The 21,335-nt window shown below is 46.9% G+C and overlaps 1 protein-coding gene across 4 annotated transcripts in view; it reads left to right on the forward strand.

Moving 5' to 3' along the window:
- The window catches only part of LOC147676780 (butyrophilin subfamily 2 member A1-like), a 1,092,512-nt gene that overhangs the window by 830,919 nt on the left and 240,258 nt on the right, over positions 1 to 21,335 (forward strand). For all 4 annotated transcript variants that reach the window (XM_086945212.1, XM_086945213.1, XM_086945214.1 and 1 more), the window contains one exon: positions 9,992 to 10,102. In XM_086945212.1, coding sequence (XP_086801338.1) covers positions 9,992 to 10,102 — 111 coding nt within the window. The remainder of the gene's footprint in view (positions 1 to 9,991; positions 10,103 to 21,335) is intronic.

Here is a 21,335-nt window from a genome sequence, read left to right on the forward strand (position 1 = left end):
CTTTTTAGTCCCTCCTTATAACCGCCCTGTCTCCTTTTGGGATGGCCCATCTGGACTGGATCTTTTACTTGTGGCGATACACGGTGTCCTTTAATTAGTGGGTAAGCACTTTTTTTATTATTCGTGTAATGGCCGTTTAACATTGCAGCAGCTTCAGCACTAATAATTGCTGCCATGTTATTGTTGTGTAACTTGCCAATACCCCTCCCACCTCCCAAACAGCATTGAGCAACTTTCATTTATGTATTTATTTACTTAATGCGGCGCCTGTATGCTTGCCTACTGTTTACTGTTCTTGCAATGGCAGCACTCGCGCTTTAGCTGTAAACATCTTAAGCTAAAGCGCGGTGCCGCGATTGCTTCAAAAGTCAAGAAATAGTTTAAAAAATGTATTGCCCGACTTTTGGAGCAATCGCAGCACCGCGCTTTAGCTTAAGATGTATGAAGCTAAAAAGCGAGTGCTGCGATCCATTTCTTGGTTTTAATTTTTTTAAAATCAAAGGGATTGTGGAGCGGCGGCCCCTCCCCCTACCAGGACCGCAGCATAGCTGAGAGGAGGAGGAGATCCTTGACATGTGTCCGGAAATGACAACACGTAAACAATCCACAGTAGTAAAAATAATATGCCTAATGTGTCGGCGTTTGTGCATTTTCTATGCTGTGTTCTGTGCGTTCCACTGAGGAGGGAATGTGCGTGCAATTAAATATCCATTATATCATTTATGGTTCCCATGTCAGTCCTACAGTTGTGACGCCACTTCAAGAAGCAGTTTGCTGCGAAGGAGCACACCACCATCCAGGACCCTCTTAAAATGGCATTCTTGAGTGTAGCGGAATGCTCGTGGTCTTCTGATAACATTGACATCATATAGCGCAAACTCGACTCGAAGGTATTGGGGAGCTTTACACGAGCACCAGTTACGCTAACAAGGACACATTCGTTTTTTGTAGGCACGGGGAGATTAAATGAATCACAGGAAGCTGAGCTGACGCCGAGGCCCGAACCTGGTTCCTCAGCTCCAAAGTTGGCAGCTCTGGCTGTAAGCCCACAACCTCTCCCATTGCATATAGGGAGAGCTGCCAGAAGGCTGGGATCTTCTGCAGTGCTTGCTGGCATCATCCGCACAAAGGCTGGTCCAGGCTTGCTGACCGGCGTATACATAAAGGGAGTGACTGAAACCAGATACGCCGATGAGGAGCAGTCCAAGCCCCTGGGTATGGAGGGGGGAAAGGTGCTGAACCCCTAGTATTGTCAGCCCCTAAAGTCTGCTAAACTAGAAGCCGGTGTGTCTGAACCATGGCTCTTTACCCTGCTGCAATGTGCCCCCAGACACAGTGACAGAGCCAACTTTAGATTCCCTTAGGAATTCATGGATTAAACAGAAAATATGAAACGTGATCTAATTACTAATTAAAACAACAATCATCTGTTTCCAATACCTACTGAGTTCGAGGAAATTTTAGGGCAAAAATAGAAAATAACAAAACCAATAAATCTGCTTGGCTGTGTAGATCCCTAATGATGGCCTGCCCCTCGCAGGACTGTATGGGGACTCATGACTGAAGTTTGACACTGACCTTTCGCTTTCTATGTTAGTGGGGTTTAGGAGCTAGCTGCTGCTGACAGAAAGTCAATATTAGAAGAGCAGAACTCCTCGATGAATGCGCTACAACTCCCCACCCGTATTCATATGCAAAACTTAATTTGAAGCTGCCTTTGGCTGATTTGTAACTGTTGTGTTGATGCATTGATTTCTTATCATATAACATATTTCTCAGTGGCTATAATAAACTCGGAGCAGTAGATAATCCAGACATATCCCGTATAACAGATAACTAATAGTCAACGTCAAAATACTTTTTATCTTTAAACTATTTTTATTGAAAAGCTCAAAAGACAGTACAATAGCATATGTGAATGCAATCACTTCAGGGATACATTACAGTGGTTAAGAAGACAGATATTGGGGTGGGACGGAAGACAATATAGAGACAAGGGGTAAGCCACATCACCAGAGCACCACTTTTTAATTAGCTGAGGCCTCTTCAGCTTTTACAGGGCCTATCATCTCTCCCCTGTAAGTTCGCCACAGAGCACACACCTCCTATTTTTTTATGGACCCTCTGCCCTTGTAGACTGTTCCCTCAGCCCTCTGGCTCCTATCCACGTCCTTTTCCTAGTCTTGCACTGAAGGGGAAAGGGACGCCCCTCATCTCTTAGCAATATTACCCTTTGAGATCACCGCTGCTAAGACGAGCCATATAGTAATATATTTAGGCCAATCTGTCTCTCTTAATTATCAGTAGATGCCACTTTGCATCTAGCGGCACATCGGTACCCACCACCCTGGCTATAATTGTTGTGACTCTGCGCCAGTATTGACAATTTTGGGACATTCCCACAGGATGTGGAAAAAGTGCCCTCACCGAGGCACCCTCGTCCTCCATGTTGCCCAGGTCGTCAATCCAGGCGGCTCTCAATGCTGCTAGTGGATTGGGCAGGTTATTCATGAGCTTCCGGTATATTGTTGAAATTGCTTTCTCTGGGATAGGGACAATTAATAATCTGTCCTCCAGGGGTGAATAGTCAGGGAGGAGAGTATCTCCTTTTAACTCAGCAGGGCATGTCCGAGCCTCAAATAATGAAACCTCTGAGTCTCAGCCAGCTCAAACTCCGTCTGTAGGTCCTCAAACAGAAGTGGGGCTCCATCCCTCCATACGGCTCCAAGTCTCTCTATTCCCATGGTCTTCCATTTTGTAAACCCTTGTAGCGAGAACACCTCCATCATAATTCCTGCACTAGACCACAATGGTGTTCTGCTGGTCAGTTTGTTATGCCAACTTAGGGCCCAATTGACCTCCCTCCAGCATGAGACAACTACCGCTGTTTGTGGGGACAACTTAGGATCATTCTGTCGTAAATATAGTAGTGATTCACAATTCCCCTCCCTGATGGTGCAGTGAGCTAAAAAACGGTGTTGGATCAAGCCCTGATCTCGTGACTGGGTGTGAGTATTCTGCTTAATTCAGAAACTCTGTCCATCAGCACCCCTTGTTGTTAAATATTCACAATTCCCCTCCGGCATAACATCTCGGTCTGCTCTATACACAGGCTCCTTCCCGTGTGAGTATACCCAGTCATTCACTACCAGCAGTAATAGTCATACATCTGGTATAGCCAGGTCCCCATCGTATGCCCCTCACTGCAGTTTATGTAACGCTATCCTGGGAGCACCTGCCTGCCACAGCAATTCCCAGATATCTTGGGCAATCATTTTGAAAACTGTCGGCGGGACATGGTATGGGGTATTCTGCAGAATGTATAGCAAGCACAGCAGGGCCATCATCTTGAAAAGAGCCGCCCCGCCCGCTAAGGGTTTGCCAATGCTGCATGTCACTCTGGAGTCTCTCTAACTGGGGGCTGAGGTTTTTGTCTAGAAACAGCTGCTGATTTCGCACTACCTGGATTCTCAAGTATTTAAAACCCTCTGTAGCTATTGGAGCCGGATAAGGCACCAGGAGTCTGGGGTGGGGGATGGGGGGTGGAGGGGGGAGTTGCCAGTGGGAACACCACCAATTTAGCCCAGTTTATAGTATATTCCGAGTAGCTCCAAAATAAATCAAAGAGATGGAGCACCCTGGCAATAGAGAAGTAGGGTCTTGCGAGATACAACAAAAAATCATCAACATACAATGATATGCGATCCTCCCAGCCTCCCGGTGCTACAAATACCCCAGATCATAGGGTCCCTCCCAATCCAGTGCACCAAGGGCTCCAAGGCCAACACGAACAGAAGAGGGTACAAAGGGCACCCCTGTCTCGTGCCCCTCCGCAGGGAAAATTGTTGTAACAGCATGCCATTCACACGCCCCTGGGACACCGGCTCCTGGTAAATGAGTTTCACCCACCTGCAATAATTAGGGCCACAACTCAACTTTGATAGTACGGCAAACCGATACAGCCATTTAATACTGTCAAAGCCTATGGATGCGTCAAGCGCCATCAGCGCGGTTTGCGTATCAGAGGGGTCCTGCGTCGTATGTAGCACTCCATATAGCCTACGGAAATTATGTTGGGTGCTTCTGTGTGGCATAAATCCAAACTGATCTCTATGGACTATGTTGGCGATTATCGGTAATAGTCGATTATCTAGGGTCTTGGATAAGATCTTGACCTCGACGTTGAGGAGGGTAATCGGCCTGTAAGAACTACAACCGTCAGGGGGTCTCCCATGTTTGTGTATTACCACAATAGTAGCCACCTGTTGATCTGCTGGTAACTGTCCTTCAGCTTGCTCCTCCTGCAGCATATTGCGTAGTAGCACCACTATTTTGGAGGCCAGGCCTTTGAATAACTCGACAGGAAGCTTATTGAGGCCAACCCCCTTTCCCACATTTTATGATCCCAATGCCGTCGGCAACTCGTCTTCCGTTATCTCTGCTTCCAAAGCCGTCCTGTCGTCCTCGGGGACCACCGGCAATGGAAAATCACTCAGGAACTCAACACAGTCCCTTTCAGATCTCGTGCTGACAGGCGTATAAACACCTTCATAGTATGACACAAACACCTCTGCTACCTCCACGCTGTCTACACGGCAAATGCCATCTCCATCTTGGATGGACGCCACCCATGATTTCTCTCTGTCGCGATTCTCAAGCCATGCCAATAAGCTGGATGCCTTGTCTCCAACATCGGAAAGGCAATGTGTCACTGCCAGCGTATGTGCCCGTGCTGCCCCCTCCACCGCTACTCTAAATTTGTGCTGACGTGGGGCCAAAGTATGCTGTGAGTCTGCGTCCCGCAGCGTTGCCGCTCTCTGTTCTGCCAGAAGCGCTTCGTGTTCTAAGGATTTTATGTGTCGCACTTCTCCCTTTTTTGGGGCCCCTACAAGCGCCTGTCCCCTAAGCACTGTCTTATACCCCTCCCACAGTGTACAGTGCGAGTCAACTGTGCCTACATTTTCCTGGAAATACCATTCCGTACCCTAACGCAAGTTATCCCTCAGCTTATGATCCTTCAATCTCCAAGGGTCTATCTTCTTGAACGCCTCTTTATTGACATATGGCCCCTGAACCTTGACACATACTGGGGAATGATCAGAGATGCCCGGGCCATATGTTGGGTAGCTAAGAATTCTCCCACCCTGTTGCCCTGTGTGAGTAAATAATCAAGTCTAGAAAACAAACCGTGGCGCCCCGAATAGTATGTGTACTGTTGCTGTTGGGGGTGCTGCGCCCTCCATATGTCCACTAAACCCAGAGCAGAAAGGAATTCCAGGAGATGCCCCTCACCCCCTTGTCCTAATGAAGCACGCGAGCGATCCAGCTCCGGATCTAAAACTGCATTGACATCACCCCTAGCCAGAAGCGTACCCTTCGGGAGCCCTATGAGAATTTTGCTAATCATTGGGAAAGTAATCTTCTGTAAACGCGGAGGAGAATAGAATGAGCAGAAGTTTATCTTCCATCCCTCCCACCTCCCTGCCATAGCCTCGCAACAGCCAGCGTTGTCGGACCAGACTCTCCACAATAAGCAGGTCAGCCGACCGCAGCAGGATCCCCACCCCTCGTGCCGTGCATCAGATGTGTACCCAGAATGGTCCACTACCCGATAGCCGAAGTGGTCCAACGCTTTGTACCGGTTCCCTTTAATGTGCATCTCCTGCATCAGTACAACATCTGGGGCATGTCATTTAATATATTAGAGGACGAGAGTGCGTTTGATTTTGTTCCCCAAACTATGTACATTCCAGGTCCAGGCCGCGCGCTGCGTCAGACTCTTCCTTGTCCAAGCCATGGAACCCTAAGTGTGGTCCACATCTCACTCCCTCCACCCCATCCCTCCTGTCCATGCATGCACATAATCTGTCTTTTAGTCTTGAGCTAGGAACAAAGAAACAAATAAGAAGACAAAGCCAACAATATCCCAAACCCCTCTCCCTGCAACCCTGCTTGGTGAGTAGAGAATCTTCCACCTCCCCAACATGCAGAGTGCCTGTCTCCCTAACCGAGTAATTGTAACAAGTACTGTGGGGTACGCATCAGCCTCCAGCTACCTGTTGCTTAAAACAACATTCGGATGATCAATGCCCGAATAGATATCATGGGTGTCCCTCTGCACCAGTGTCTCTAGTCCAATGTTCCACGGCTGTCCCCGCAATGTAGTCTCTGCAACTGTTCTCCAGAGCTTCAGTTCAATGGTTCGGTTGCCCACCCAACCCCCACAAACTCACTCCCTCGATTACAAACATAGTATCTCATTGGTGATCACTTATCTGGTCACTGTCGCTGGGTCGGGACGTCAGCTTCCAGGTCTTCACCTCTCTTCTCGCCATCCCGCTCTTTGGGGACATGTTGTTGGGCTCTGCCCCCTTTTCGTCTGACCGTTCTCCAGCATTCCAGCCAGTCGTTCGCCTCTTCTGGTGCGGTGAAGAAGAAGGTCTTCCCCTCACCAATGATTTTCAGCTTGGCAGGAAATAGCATCATATATTTGATATTCTGATCGTGTAGGGCTCGTTTCACTGCACTGAAGGTTCTCCTTTGTCGTTCCTGGAGTCTGAAATCCGGGAACAATCGAATCGTTGCATTTTCGTACTGTAGATCTGTGTTGGCGCCGTCTGTAAAATGAAGTCTCTGTAGTTGAGCAGGAACCTCTCAATCGAGAAGAACTGAGAGAGGCATTTCGGCTTCAGCAGATTTAAAATCAGGTCCTCCAAAAAGAGGTCCACCGATGGATGGACCCTCCATGCCCTCAGGCACACCCACCACACGTATTTTGTTGCGTCGGGCTCCACCCTCATGGTCATCCCTCCAGGCCAGAATATCATTCTAGTTTCTGGTTCATTTCAGGACCTGTTCCTCTAGTCGTTTCGACTTTGATTGTAATCCATCAATGTTGGACTCCGCTGAGGTCGCCATATCTGCCCCCTTGCGGAAATCTGCTATGTGCAGGTTGACCTATTCAGTGACGGAGTCCAGTTTTGGCTCCAAGGTCCCTCGGAGCTCCTTTATCTTATGTAGTATATCCTTCAGCGAAGGGTCCTGGGCTGGATATTCTCTGTCCTGTCCCGGAGCTCCCCCTGTGGCACCTTCCTCACAACGCGTGGCGACAGTGTATTTGTCTATGTGGTTGGCTAGGTCTGGGCCCACACCTTTTGTGCGCCCCATCCGGTGGGCTTTAAATGGTATCTCTAGGCTGGAGATGCCTACGATCTTTGGTCGCCCCTGCCTAAGTTGTGCTGGGACGGTCCAACGATCACCTACACCACTGTCGTACAGGCGGGGAGAGGGCTTCTTCGTAGAACACTTCAGGGCACCCAACGGCGACACCAGCACGGGGGTTCCGTCAGACTGCTCGCCTCTGACACCTCCTTAGGTGGGCCTCATCTCACACATCCGGTGCCCCCGGCCAACCCCCGTCAGAGGGCGCCTAGGCTACTGTAAATGCAAAAATTGTAGCCCCCAACCTGCTCAACCAACAGGCCTCTCGGCGTGCTTCTGGGGCCCAGTGCAGTTTCCTCTGCTGTGTTGTAATTAGACACAATCCGATAGGTGCCCCCGCTGACCACACTTACTGTCTCCATGGGGTCATGGTACTCCCGCTTCAGTGTTACCTCCTGAGCTCCGAGGGCAGGCTTAGTCACATTCCGTGGGCACTTCATTCCTTCACTTGCACCCGCGGCTGCTAATGCACCATCAATTGTACAGGCGGGGGCCATGCACAGGGAGGGGAGGGGGACCCCTCGCTCGCCCAAGCCGCAGCACTCACTGTTGTACCCAGGTCGCGGGCCTATCTCAGCTGACTCCACCGGGCCGCTCACCAAATTCTGCATGCCAGCCGCGGCCGTTGAACACTAAGCTGCGTCCCTATGCGTCATGATCATCGCGTCCTGCTGCTCATGTGGCTGCCAGTGGGGGAGGGGATCATGCAAGTACAACTCCACACGCGGCCACCCACCCAACTGCCAGCCCTCGGTAATCAATGGCGGCGGATCTGCAGCAGTCAGGCCCGATGGTGCTGCAACATTTTGCCTGCATCTGCTCCCACCGCCTGGAACCCGCCGGAGAGATCGCCCCGAGGGTTCACCAAAATGCGGATAGTGACAAAATCAATGGTGCAAGCACTCCGTGGCTAACAGAGCTCAATAGACTTGAGGCCATCTTAGCCGGCTGCTGGCCACCCCCCAACGTCTAAATACTTGTGCATTTAAGCGCTTTGAAAAAAAGTAATACTTTATTTTCCAACTAGGTTCAGCTGTTCTTATTTTTATATTGTATGACTAAATTATGCATAATTTTCTATCTTAGGTTTTTTTGCCTCATGATCCATTTTCTAGAAATTATTTTTCCCAGACTAAATTTAGTTGATGGTGTGCACTTTAATTTTCACTTCACTTCGCTGGTCCCTCTCTTTGAAGCCACATCAGTTCTCGCACAGTGCTATGTAAATACACTGTAGACCAGCTTCCTTGATTTCAATTCTCATGGCTCATCCCACCTCCATTACAGCAGCGGGTGACACTTGGAAGATGAGTACCTTTCGTAACTTCCCTTCTCCTTTCAGAGACACACACTGAAGCGTTACTGCAGCTGGCTTGAAGTGTGCCTCTTTCTGAAGGAAAGGGCATACAACTGCCAGAAGTAATTGTGAGGTGAAAATTCAAATCTTTGGATCTCCGAGCATCACCATTTTGGTGCACTGCGAAACTTACTCAGTTGTCTTAAGTATAAAGTTTATTTTTTACCTTTTTACATTAAGGATTGCAGAGAGCTGTTGTTAACAGCATGCATCTGGTTCGATGTGTTTTTCCAAAAATTGACAAGATAACGGTCCCAAGCCTGGAAAATTAGGATTATTTCCCCTAGCCCCATTCACATTCTTCAAGTACAAGGGGCCTGCTTCCATCTTCCATTCCAGTGCACCTTTGGCCAGTATTGATATGAACTAAGTTTTTCTCCTTTAGTTCCACGGATCACTCTTACTTAGAGCTGCTTCAGCTCCTGTTGGAATTCATTAGGCTCTGTGAACAATCTGCTTCCTCTCATGTCCATGCCAGAACTTTCAGTGTCCCGACCATCACATTATTCACCACCCACAGATCTCATTAAACATGTGGTAACTTCAGATTGTCGCCTACAGGCTCTGACCCCTAACTTCTAAGTTGTACCCCTACATCTTCCGAAGTTCTTTAAAGTTTTCCTTTTCCAAATTTCTACCCATCTGACTATAAATGGTTCTTTCTTTGGCAACAGCTCTCACCTCTATCTATTCACCATGCCACATAATTCCACTACACACATACACTACACACCACACAATATCACACTACACAATTCCACAACTAACAATTTGAATCCAACCCACTTAATTCCACTCCACACCACATACATCCACAACACTCCAAACAAAAACACATAGGTAAAAAACATTACCATTTACAACGCCAATAGCTCTAACTCTCGCAAAGGCGAGACCCATTGCATTACAAATGCTTGTTATTTCTGCATCCCTATATTGATAATGTTATTCATGTACTTCTTTTACCTTCACTGCCAGTTTTGTAAATGTGGCTCATTCTTTACAACTTGTGTATCTCCTCATGACCTTGTGCCAAGAAATTATGATATATGTCATAACTGTTGGACATTTAACTTAATTTCTGCAGGAGCACGCAATTAGGGGAAGAGCAATTATTTATCTGAAGTGCTGGTCTTTATGCTATTAGAAATCAGTAGTGCTTCCAGCTGGATCACCTAATTCCTTTACTCATCACATTAAACTGCCTGTGGTGTGCTTCACATACCTCTCTCTTCGGTACTGGAGCTTAACCCCTTGATCAGACTTGACTATAGTTGAGTTTCATAAACCGGTGTTGTATTATGGTAATTGTTACTGGCCTAAAAAATTAACAACTGTTAATGAGGTAATGTACAACTTGTTTGTTTAAGTATATTCACATGCACTTTATGTTTTTCTGTTTTTATACTCCAGGATATTCTCTTATTACACCGCCAGCTTCTTTCAACATAAAAGAAGATGTAAATACTTACTCTATGGACCAACCGAGATCGGAAAGAAGAGAAAGCTTTATTAAAGTTATAGGTTAGTTGGGTTAGCGGCTACACAGTAGGAATTTAATGGACATTACATCAGTACATTTCTATATTATACAGACAAGATGATTGTTATTGTCATGTTGATCTTTTCAGGCAGTTTCATAATGGATCACCACATTTGCTTTACTGTGTCTCAGGGTTATAGCTATATAACACTTACATTAGTTTGTCTCATTATTATCTTCTCCTAGCTTCAAAAACTCCAGTTAATTCAGAACCAGGCTGCTCGCCTGGTGTTTCGTCAACCCAAACATCAGCATGTTTCCCCTCTTCTGAAGAGCCTTCATTGGCTCCCTGTGGCCAAACGGTGCTCCTTTAAACTCGGTTGCACCTTATTCAAATCCCTTCACAACCACGCCCCTGAGTTCATTTCTTCGAGACTCAAGCGATACCTTCCATCCCGCAACCTTCGATCTTCTGCCGACAATCTCCTATGCATTCCGCTGTTCCGCCGAAAAAAACACGGTGGCCTCCGGTTTTCTTTTCTAGGCCCCACTTTTTGGAATTCCCTCCCTGCTTCCTTTCGTCACTGCCCCACCTACGAATTGTTCCGAAAAACCCTGAAAACTCACCTTTTTAAGTTGGCCTTTGAGTAATGCTCCCTGCCTCTGCTCGCCATGTCTGTTATGAGCGCCAAGAAACCGTCTCGGTGTACGTGCGCGGTACAAATTTTTTAACATAACATAACATTGTGTTTGCCTTTTCTGCCAATTGGATTTGAATTTTATTTAGCCTGATACCAGATCTTAAGGCCTCTGTTTTGACCAGTGATTATGACACTCAATCAATAATGAAAAAAGTAAACTATAATAAAGAAGAATTAAGCGCTATAAGCATCAGAATCATGGATTTGTAAGATGGAAGGTTAGGAATGTGTTGAAGTAGTACTACAAAGTCATTGTGGTCAATTCAGGAACATCTATAGGCCAAGTTCTCCAGCACAAGGCTATCTTTTTCCATGGAAGCATACCAAGTTTAGAGTAAGATAAACAACTATTCTCCAGTATTGACTCTTTCATAGATTCCCATGCTTGTATCTTCCCCGTCGTCATGGTGGGAGTCTCACGGTCAAAGAATAACCAAAGCAGTAAAAGAAAAAACTGCATAGAAAACCTCTAGGGAAGTATATAGTTTGGTAGCTTATCATCATTATTATGTAGTCCAAACACCAACCAATCAGCTGCCAGCCCTGAGATCACAATCCCCAGCAGAGCCACCATACCTTATATTTCCAACCGCCGTCGTGTGAGAAGGAGTCTCCCTGTGCTCTGCTCAGTTCTTGGTTACTTGGTGAACTTTTGACATTTCTACAGTTCTTGGATTTAGGTACTGTTTTTCCTCTTTCTTCACCATGTCTGAAGGCTCTAAGAAGAGGCTGTTCAGATCTTGCAAATTTTGTGGGAAGGCCAGATTATACTCTAAGGACCCTCACAAAGAATGCTTATACTGCCTTTACCCTAAGCACGTCCCCAAGGAGTGCAAATGCTGTTGAACTTTCTCAGCAAAAACCTTGAAAGACAGAGAAGCTTGCTTGTTATTATGGCTTGAGAAGAAAAAGAATACCTCAGACTGAGTTTGATGAGGGATCTAAAGGACGCTCCTCTTCTAAACATAAGAGGGAGATGTCTGAGGAGAAAGTTGAGGTGAAGAAACAGAAAATAGAAAAGGCTAAAACCAAAGACTCATCGTCGTCTTTGCCTCATACACCCCTCAAAGTTTTCAGAGACGAAAGCTCCGTCGTCACTCCCGTCAACAAAGACCAAGGTTTCTTTAGTCTCGACGAAGACGTCGACGCCCTCAACGTCGACGACGACCATCTGGACAACAATTGCATCATCGACATCATGGATGACGAAGAGATCGTCGACAACACGACCGTCGATGACACCATAGATGACAAGTGCATAAACCTCGTCGACGAGCGTTCCGTCGACGACGACTTTCAAATCTCCAATGACAAGATCTATCACTATAAAGAGATTTCCAACATCGACTGGCTAGTCGACGGACAAGAAAACAGCAGACTTTACTGCATGGACAAAGATCTTGCCGCTTCCACCTTCTAAACAACTGGATTTACAGGAGCCAGAAGATGAACTCCCATACGGAGTAGCTTATAGCCCCCTCGCAACTCCAAATTAAAAGCCAGGAGACAGATGAAGAGGATGTCCAGGAAGTTCAGAAAGAACTGTCGTTTAAAGATCGGCCAGTTCAAGGCTCCAAAAGGTATGAATCATTCCAGCAAGCCTACGATTATGATGAAGAGGAAGAGAATAATGTCAGGGAAGACACAATATCTATGCTTATTTCCCTAGTCTCCAACTTAAGACATATGATCAACGACTACTATCGCCGTTTCCCAGATGCCAATACCCCTGCCGCCAACACCACGAGTGTACCACAGCAGCTGGTTCAGACTCCGGTAGTTCAGCCTCCACCTCCGGTGCAAACGCTGCAGACCCCTAAAATAATAATTAGGGATGACTTTGCGGAAAGCGTACCTGAGGAACAACCACACTAAGGAGAATTACTGCAAGACGACCCTGGGGTCGATGAGTGGGATCAATATGTCATTTCTTCGCCAGTACCATCGCCATCTCCAGCAAACTCACCACCGGAAGACATTGGGGGTTTCCATGACTTAATGGAGAAGGCTTCCAAAAGGTTTGAGCTTCCTTTGCCGGTAAAGGAAAATTAGTGTTTCCTATACGACTTTAAGGAAACTTTGAGAAAATCTATAAGGACAATACCAATCAGCAATCACATCTAGGATGAGGGACTGAAGATTATGGAAATCCGGCCTTGGTTGCAGTATCAGTTCCGAGGATCGAGAACAAGTATTGTGCCCCTGAATCATCACCAGCGTGCCTGCTCTGTCATCCCGACCCGAATTAGTGGTTCTGTAGGCGGCGCAGAGACGCTCTAAGAACCCTGTCTCTACTTTGTTGGTTCGCCCTGACAAGGAGGCATAAAAGATGGATGGCGCAGGGAAGCGCTTTGCAGTGTTGGCAGCGGCTTCTATCAAAGCTACAAATGCATTGGCACTTGTCAGTCGTCATAACTGACAGATGTGGTCGGACATTGCTCCACTTTTCGCTCATCTCGCGGAAGACAAGAAAGAAGAGGCGGCTGTAATTTTACAAGATGAAGCTAGAGTTGCTTCCGAGTCCATTGACATAGCCATGGACATATCATCTCTTGGATTCATACAAATGGCTAGAGCAGTAGCGCTTCGACGACAAGGGTGGCTGAAGGCTACATCTTTCAGGCCCAAAGTGCGGGCAAAGATCGTGTATGCCTTTTGATGAGGAGAACCTTTTTGGAAGGCATATATACATGATGCTTTGCATGGAATAAAGGCAGACACTGCAAAAGCCTTAGGCTCTCTGCAGCAAGGAATATTTCAAACTTTTTGTGGAAGAGGATCAAGAGTTCAGTTTAATCAAAGATCTTCCTTTCAATATAACAGGTATCAACCTTATCAGCAGGGATACCGTCAATACAACAATACCAGCAATTTTGCTCCTCTAAGACCTCGTACCAGCAGCAGTCTAGAAGACAGCCTGCCGCGAAGGAAAGGGCACAGGACTCCTAATGTTGCGCAGAGGAGGTTACATGACATTGTTAGATCTCTTAGATACTATACATATCAAAGGAGGGAGTGGAGAGGGAACGTGTCCACGGAGGACACAAGGAGTGGATTCAATCTCCCCAACTATCATTTATAAACAACTAGAATGTACCCACAGAAGATAGGCGAAATACGGAAAATGGTCTGGGGTTGGATGTGTTTCCTACAATGGTGGGAAGCACATTGTGTTCTTTAAATACCCCTCACACACCAAAAGGGGCCTTGGTGTCATGCTTCACCATAGGGGTCTTCGCGTCCCTCTACAGAACGCGGTGTGCTACTAACCGGCGGGTACGCGGGAGCACTGATGTAATCACTATGTGTAGTGTGAGAGGGTTGTGAGTGGTAGGGTCAGAAGTGGATGGTGAGTGAGTTATTAAAAAATACCTCGCAATTGAGGAATAAAAAGAATTTTAATATACCTCTATGCTGGTATTGATAAAAATAGTGAGGTGGAGGTTTGGTGTATTTAATGTACATAACCTCCTGCGTGTGTCGACATGTTTCGAAGCCTCAAGCTTCTTCTTCAGGACAGGTGCACAGATCTCTACCCTACTCACATGCGACAGTTTAATACCGTCTATACATAAGGAATATTATGTGTAGAATTGATGCATAAAGTAGCCAAATGTGCCTACTATGGTCAAATGGACTGGAACAAGGTAATACCTTAAATCTCAATCTGTAAAAGAACACAAAAGCACAAATGGAACGTTAGATCGGTGGAAACACTCTGGACATGAAGATCGTGACCTGTAAAGGTGAAATTCAGTGTCTGGACGTAACTATGAGCGTATCAGTGTCAGTGCAGTGCCCTGAAAAAAAGGGGACAAATACTGGACATACACAACATTTAACATAAAACACACACTCTATACAAGTCTATTCCAATGGGTCCCTGTAGTACTTCCATAGGGTTGGCAAAAGAAGTTTTTTTTAAATTGGGATAAAAAGGTAGATAGATTGCATACTTGCTATAATGAAGCCAATGGCATCTTGAGCCTTCAAGCTGTGGGGACCCCATGCTTAATTGCACTTTGTAAAGAGACTGAATGCAAATTTCAGTGATGCATAGGGTACTTTCTTGGTTCGAGTGGTGGTGATTCTGCTGGAACAGCTATGCCGTACTTACATTTGTAGCAGTACTACCTCCTACAAACGTCCATTCCGCTGCTCCGTGGTATGTGAGAAGTCGGGAGGTCTCAGAATTTATACTTTCATTAATTGCCTGTGTGTTCCCACCACTCGTAAGGTGTACGTGTGTAGCGGGATGTGCCCCTAATCAGCATCGGTTCCGGTGATCCACAAACCCGGAACTGAAAGCGGCGGTAAGGCTAGACTGCTTCCTCAACAGACTGCTGCTGCGCTGTGCAGAACCACGCCCGCTTGTGTTGACACGCCCAGTAATGGGCGCGTCATGTGGGCAACGCAGTTGTGGAACTAGACCGCTAAATCATCAACCGCCTGCGGTTGCACTGAGCGAGGTCCAAACTGTTTGAAGTGAAGCGCCCGGCTCGGTGTGTGTAATGCAGGCCCTATTGTTGACCCCTTATGTAAGCAAAGTGAAAGAGGGGGAAGAACACCGCCAGTGTCCTTTACACCGCTTTAGGGGCTAAGCAAACATAATTAGTCGCTTGAAGTCTGGTTTTGGGGAAAAAAAAGGTTTGCCAATTCAAAGTAAATACAGAACAATGCACAAGGGGATAAAGTCTATGAGCTAAACCCCTAGACCTCAATGGGTTTACGTGGCTGTAGGATGTATGAGGTAGATAATGTATACCAAGGAGCTAAGTAATACCAGGTACCCACATCTCACTTAACTGCCCAGAAAGGGCAGGGTTATCCAATGGTTACTTTGCTTAGGTGAACTGGTTCCAAGGGATATTATCGTTAAGTCCAGTGACATTAGTGCCCAGGAGGAACACCCAGCACTGTTCCTTTTCTAAGAGGCCAATTTCTGATGGTAATTGCTCTATGATTGTCTATTGTAGGTCATTTACTCTGTAGATTTCAGACAAGTAATGTGACACCATTTTCGTGGTGCTTTTTTTACATCGGACATTGCTTTTAAGTTTGCCGATTCGGATTTTGGCTGGTCGTGACGTCATGCCAATGTACTCGAGCCCACAGGGGCACGTGATCATGTACACAAAGTTCCGACTGTTACAGTTGGTGAACTTCCTCTGCTCCCACTCACTGCCATTCCTGAATTTGACCCATCTACTTTTTTGGTTAGGTGACATGCGACAGTCTAATACTGTCTATACATATGGAATATTATTTGTAGAATTGATGTATAAAGTAGCCAAATGTGCCTACTATGGTCAAATGGACTGGAACAAGGTAATACCTTCAATGTCCATCTGTAAAAGAACACAAAAGTACAAATGGAGCACTAGATCTTTGGAAACACTCTGGACATGAAGATCTTGACCTTATGTATAGACGGTATTAGACTGTCCCATGTCAGTAGGGTAGGGATCTGTGCACCCGTCCTGAAGAATATGCTTGAGGCTTCGAAACATGTCGACACACGCAGGAGGTTATGTATAATAAATACCCCAAACTTCCACCTCACTATTTTTAACAATACCAGCATGGAGGTATATTAAAATTCTTTAAACTCCTCACTTGCCAGGTATTTTTTAATAACTCACTCCTGACCCTAATACTCACAACCCTCTCACACTACACAGTGATTACATCAGTGCCCCTGCGTACCCGCCGGTTAGTAGCACGCCGCGTTCCGTAGAGGGTTGAGAAGACCCCTATGATGAAGCATGACACCAAGGGCCCTTTTGGTGTGTGAGGGGTATTTAAAGAACACAACGTGCTTCCCACCATTGTAGGAAACTCATCCAACCCCAGACCATTTTCCGTAGATCTGTTAGATGCCTATTTACACATTTCAATTCACATCAAACACAGGCAGTATCTACGATTCACGTTGGCCGGCGCCACTACCAATTCAAGGTGTTACCCTTCGGCCTCAGATCCGCGCCAAGGGTATTCCCAAAATATATGGCGCCGATCGTAGCGCACTTGAGACAGCAAGGCCACCAGATATATCTGTATCTGGATGACTGGCTCATAAAAGGTGCATCGTTCAAGGAAGCACGACAAGCCCTAGAATGCTGCATGGTTTTATTCCAAAGTGTGGGACTGCAGATCAACATGGAAAAGTCTTCCCTCGTTCCAGCGCTGTCGCTCCAGTCCCTAGGAACCAAATTACAAACTCAAGAAGCAAAAGCGTACCCTTCAGAAGAGCGCACGCAAACAATAATGAAGCTGACAGCACGAATAAAAGCAAAAAGGTTCACTTCCGTAAGAATCTTCAAATCATTGCTGTGAATTGTATCATCCTGCATTCCAAGAGTCCCCAATATTTGACTTCGCATGAGGTCGCTGCAAGAATTACTCGACAAGCAATGGGTACAAGCCTGAGGATCCTTTGAGGATCGAATTACTATCAACCCTCAGATCAGAAAAGCACTGTCATGGTGGGGCTTCAGGGACAACCTATCAAAAGGTCTACTTTTCGAACCCCAATCTCCAAGCTATGTCATGACGACAGACGCCTCGTTACACGGATGGGGAGCACACCTTCAGGAACTGGAAATACAGGGCAAAAAGCCTAATTGCACATCAACATGCTCGAGTTAAGAGCGGTGTTCCCAGGTCTGCAGGCTTTCCTACCCAGAATCCGAAACTAGCCTGCTTTAGTCAGGACGGACAGTACGACAACAATGTTTTACTTACTGAAGCAAGAAGGCACAAAGTCAAAAAATCTCAGCGCAAGCCCAGGATATTTGGAACTAGATGCTACAACACAACATTTCTCTGCTAGTCCAAAATGTCCCTGGAGTACACAACACGAGAGCAGACCGCCTAAGCAGATCGGCCTCAATCTGTCACGAATGGGAACTAAATAAAACTCAGCTCTTAAAGATATTCAGGTTATGTGGTACACCAACTCTGGACCTATTTGCAAAATCGTTCGGGGATGTTTGCATACGCGTTTCCCCTGTTTCCTCTCATAGCACGGATACTACGGAAAATGAGAGCAGAACTGTGCCATCTGATCCTAATAGCCCCAGCTTGGCCGAGACAGTTCTGGTTCTCGGAACTCCTCCAGCTGCCTTTAAATCCCAGAGTACAGTTTACATTGATACAGGATCTGATCTCCATGAGAGGCGGGCAAGTTCTTCATCCGCAGTTAACCTCTCTGAACTTGTTAGCCTGGAACCTCACAAGCATGAATTTTATTCCTTAGATATCCGTCAGGATTGCAGGGATATATTATCGAACTTTCGAGCAATATCTACCAATAAAACTTACACAGCAAAATGGAAAAGAGTTTGTCATTGGTGTTCTGATCAAAATCTGCCTCCTTTTCACTCTTAGTTGGAGCAGATTCTACCGTACCCAAATCACCTAGCCAAAGCTGGGCTATCCCATGCTTCAATAAAAATACATCTTGCGGCTATATCAAGATATCGTAGAACGCTAAATCATCCATTGCTTTGGTCGCAGAGGATCATAAAGGAATGTCTTAATGGACTGTTCAGAGTGTTCCCTCCTATTAAGCAGCCGTCCATTCCATGGCAGCTCAATGTAGTTTTGTCATATCTCATGAAACTTCTGTTCGAACTGATTCACAAGGCTGAATTACAGTTTGTCTCTTGGAAAGTGGCATTATTATTCGCCCTCACTTCCGCCAGGAGAGTCAGTGAGATCTAGGTGTTCTCTGTCTTGGAACCATTTATTCAATTTGAATCGGACAGAATCATTCTCATAACAAATCCAAAATGTATCCCCAAAGACCCTAAGGCTTTTCATCGTAATGAACCAATTGTATTACCTACATATTTCAAGAATCCATCTTCAGTAGCAGGGAAATCGCTGCACACTTTGGACATCAGAAGAGGCCACAAATTTTATATTGACAAAACAAAATCATTTTGGAAAACAGACCAATTACTTATCGCCTTTGCTGGGCCCAGGAAAGGCTTAGCTCTATCAAGATCTTCCATTCCAAGATGGATAGCCTCGGCCATCACTTTGTCATGAGAAGGCAGGAAAGCCTTTGCACGCTAGAGTTTGCGCTCATTCCACAAGAAAGATGGCAACGTCGACCGCATTGTTCACGGGAGTATTGCTCCCGGAGATTTGCAGAGCGGCAACATGGACAAATGCACAAACGTTTACCAGACATTATTTTCAGGACACAGCGTGGAAAGCGGACACCGCAGTTGGATAAGCAGTTCTACGGCACCTGTTTCACTAAGGTACCTCTCATTCTATGTATTGCTATATTTTGACTAGATTGTCTATTAAATACATTGTTGATTCTTGTTTTTATATATATTTGATATAAACATGGTGACAAGCAAAAATATGCATAACTTTGTTTTTGGAGCAGCATAACTCATTATGATTTCTAACATTAGGAAGCAGAGCCCTACAAAAAGGGGTCCATCCTACAAATGCTTCTTGGGTTATGCACTTCTGACTATTCTGATACAAGCATGGGAATCTATGAAAGATTCTATACTGGAGAAAAAAGAAGTTACTTACCCGTACACTATGGTTCTCCAGTATTGATATCTTTCATAGATTCACATGCGGCCCGCCAGCCACCCCGTTTTTTAGCGGATAGACCACTATTTATCTCTAGATGCATCCTTAGCTCACTCTATGGGCTGTTTGGAAATCTGAGGAATGGTGGCTCTGGTGGGGATTGTGATCGCAGTGCTGGCAGCTGATTGGTTGGTGTTTGGACCACATAATAATGGTGATAAGCTACCAAACTATATACTTCTTTAGGGGTTTTCTATGCAGTTTTTTCTTTTACTGCTATGGTTATTCTTTTACCGTAAGACTCCCACCATGACGACGGGGAAGATACAAGCATGTGAATCTCTCCTCGAGCCGAGTGGTCGCTCCCAGCGTCCCCTGCTGGTTCCCGGTATCGTAGCGCTGCTTTGCCTGTGCCTGTACCGGCTACATTTGCCTGCTGCCTGCCTCTCTGCTTGTTTAAATTGTTTTACACTGTTTGGTGATTGTTTTGCGCATATTACTGTAGCGCTCTGCTGTGCTCCCCCCTCCGCCTCCATCTTGACTGTTGTTGTTGTCCTCGTGTGCCCGCCCCGCCTCCCAGCTGAGACGCCCTCCCACTATCCTTATAGAGCGCTTCTCCTCCTCAGCGCGCTGTGACTCACTCCTCTCCTCGAGCCGAGTGGTCGCTCCCAGCGTCCCCTGCTGGTTCCCGGTATCGTAGCGCTGCTTTGCCTGTGCCTGTACCGGCTACATTTGCCTGCTGCCTGCCTCTCTGCTTGTTTAAATTGTTTTACACTGTTTGGTGATTGTTTTGCGCATATTACTGTAGCGCTCCGCTGTGCTCCCCCCTCCGCCTCCATCTTGACTGTTGTTGTTGTCCTCGTGTGCCCGCCCCGCCTCCCAGCTGAGACGCCCTCCCACTATCCTTATAGAGCGCTTCTCCTCCTCAGCGCGCTGTGACTCACTCCTCTCCTCGAGCCGAGAGTTCGCTCCCAGCGTCCCCTGCTGGTTCCCGGTATCGTAGCGCTGCTTTGCCTGTGCCTGTACCGGCTACATTTGCCTGCTGCCTGCCTCTCTGCTTGTTTAAATTGTTTTACACTGTTTGGTGATTGTTTTGCGCATATTACTGTAGCGCTCCGCTGTGCTCCCCCCTCCGCCTCCATCTTGACTGTTGTTGTTGTCCTCGTTTGCCCGCCCCGCCTCCCAGCTGAGACGCCCTCGCCCCTCCCCCCCACCTTCCATTTATGGCCAATGCCCCCACGCGCTACGTACACGCCGAAGGTGCACCAAAGGTAAGCCCGTCTACGTCCGTCCGCGCCTGGACCGCGCCCAGCGCCAGATCCCCTGCCCCTCGCGCTGCCCTGCCCTCCCGCATTACCTACGATGCCGCCACCCTCCTAGCCCTTAACCCCGGCCGCGCCCCCAACTGCGTCCAAGCCGCCCCTGGACAAACCCATGGACCTTTCTCCTGCTACTCCTGCAAATTCTGTGGCAACGACAACATCTCCGCTACGACCACACCACTAACCCCCGACCCCAACCACCTACAATGCATTCTTCTCAACACCCGATCAGTCCACAGGCACGCCATTGACCTTTGGAATCTACTAGACACCATCTCTCCAGACATCGCCTTCCTAACGGAAACATGGATGAATGCTTCCTCCGCACCAGACATCACCATTGCCATCCCTGAAGACTATAAGATCACTCACAAAGACCGTACCAGCCACACAGGAGGAGGAATCGCCATCGTCCATAAAAAATCAATCCGCATCTCAACCAGCTCTGACGCCAACCTCGCCAACTCCGAACACCTTCACTTCCAGATCCACATCGACCCCAAAACCACACTCAGAGGCACCCTCCTCTACAGACCACCTGGAGCCCGCGCAAAATTCAGTGAAGACATCACGGACTTCATCACTCCACACGCACTCCCCTCCAAAGAATACATCCTTCTGGGAGACCTCAACTTTCACCTTGAAAAGATCAACGACCGCAACACCACCACGCTCTTGGACAATCT

Source organism: Lissotriton vulgaris, chromosome 12 (genome assembly GCF_964263255.1).
Source record: "Lissotriton vulgaris chromosome 12, aLisVul1.2, whole genome shotgun sequence".
Lineage (NCBI taxonomy): Eukaryota > Metazoa > Chordata > Amphibia > Caudata > Salamandridae > Lissotriton > Lissotriton vulgaris.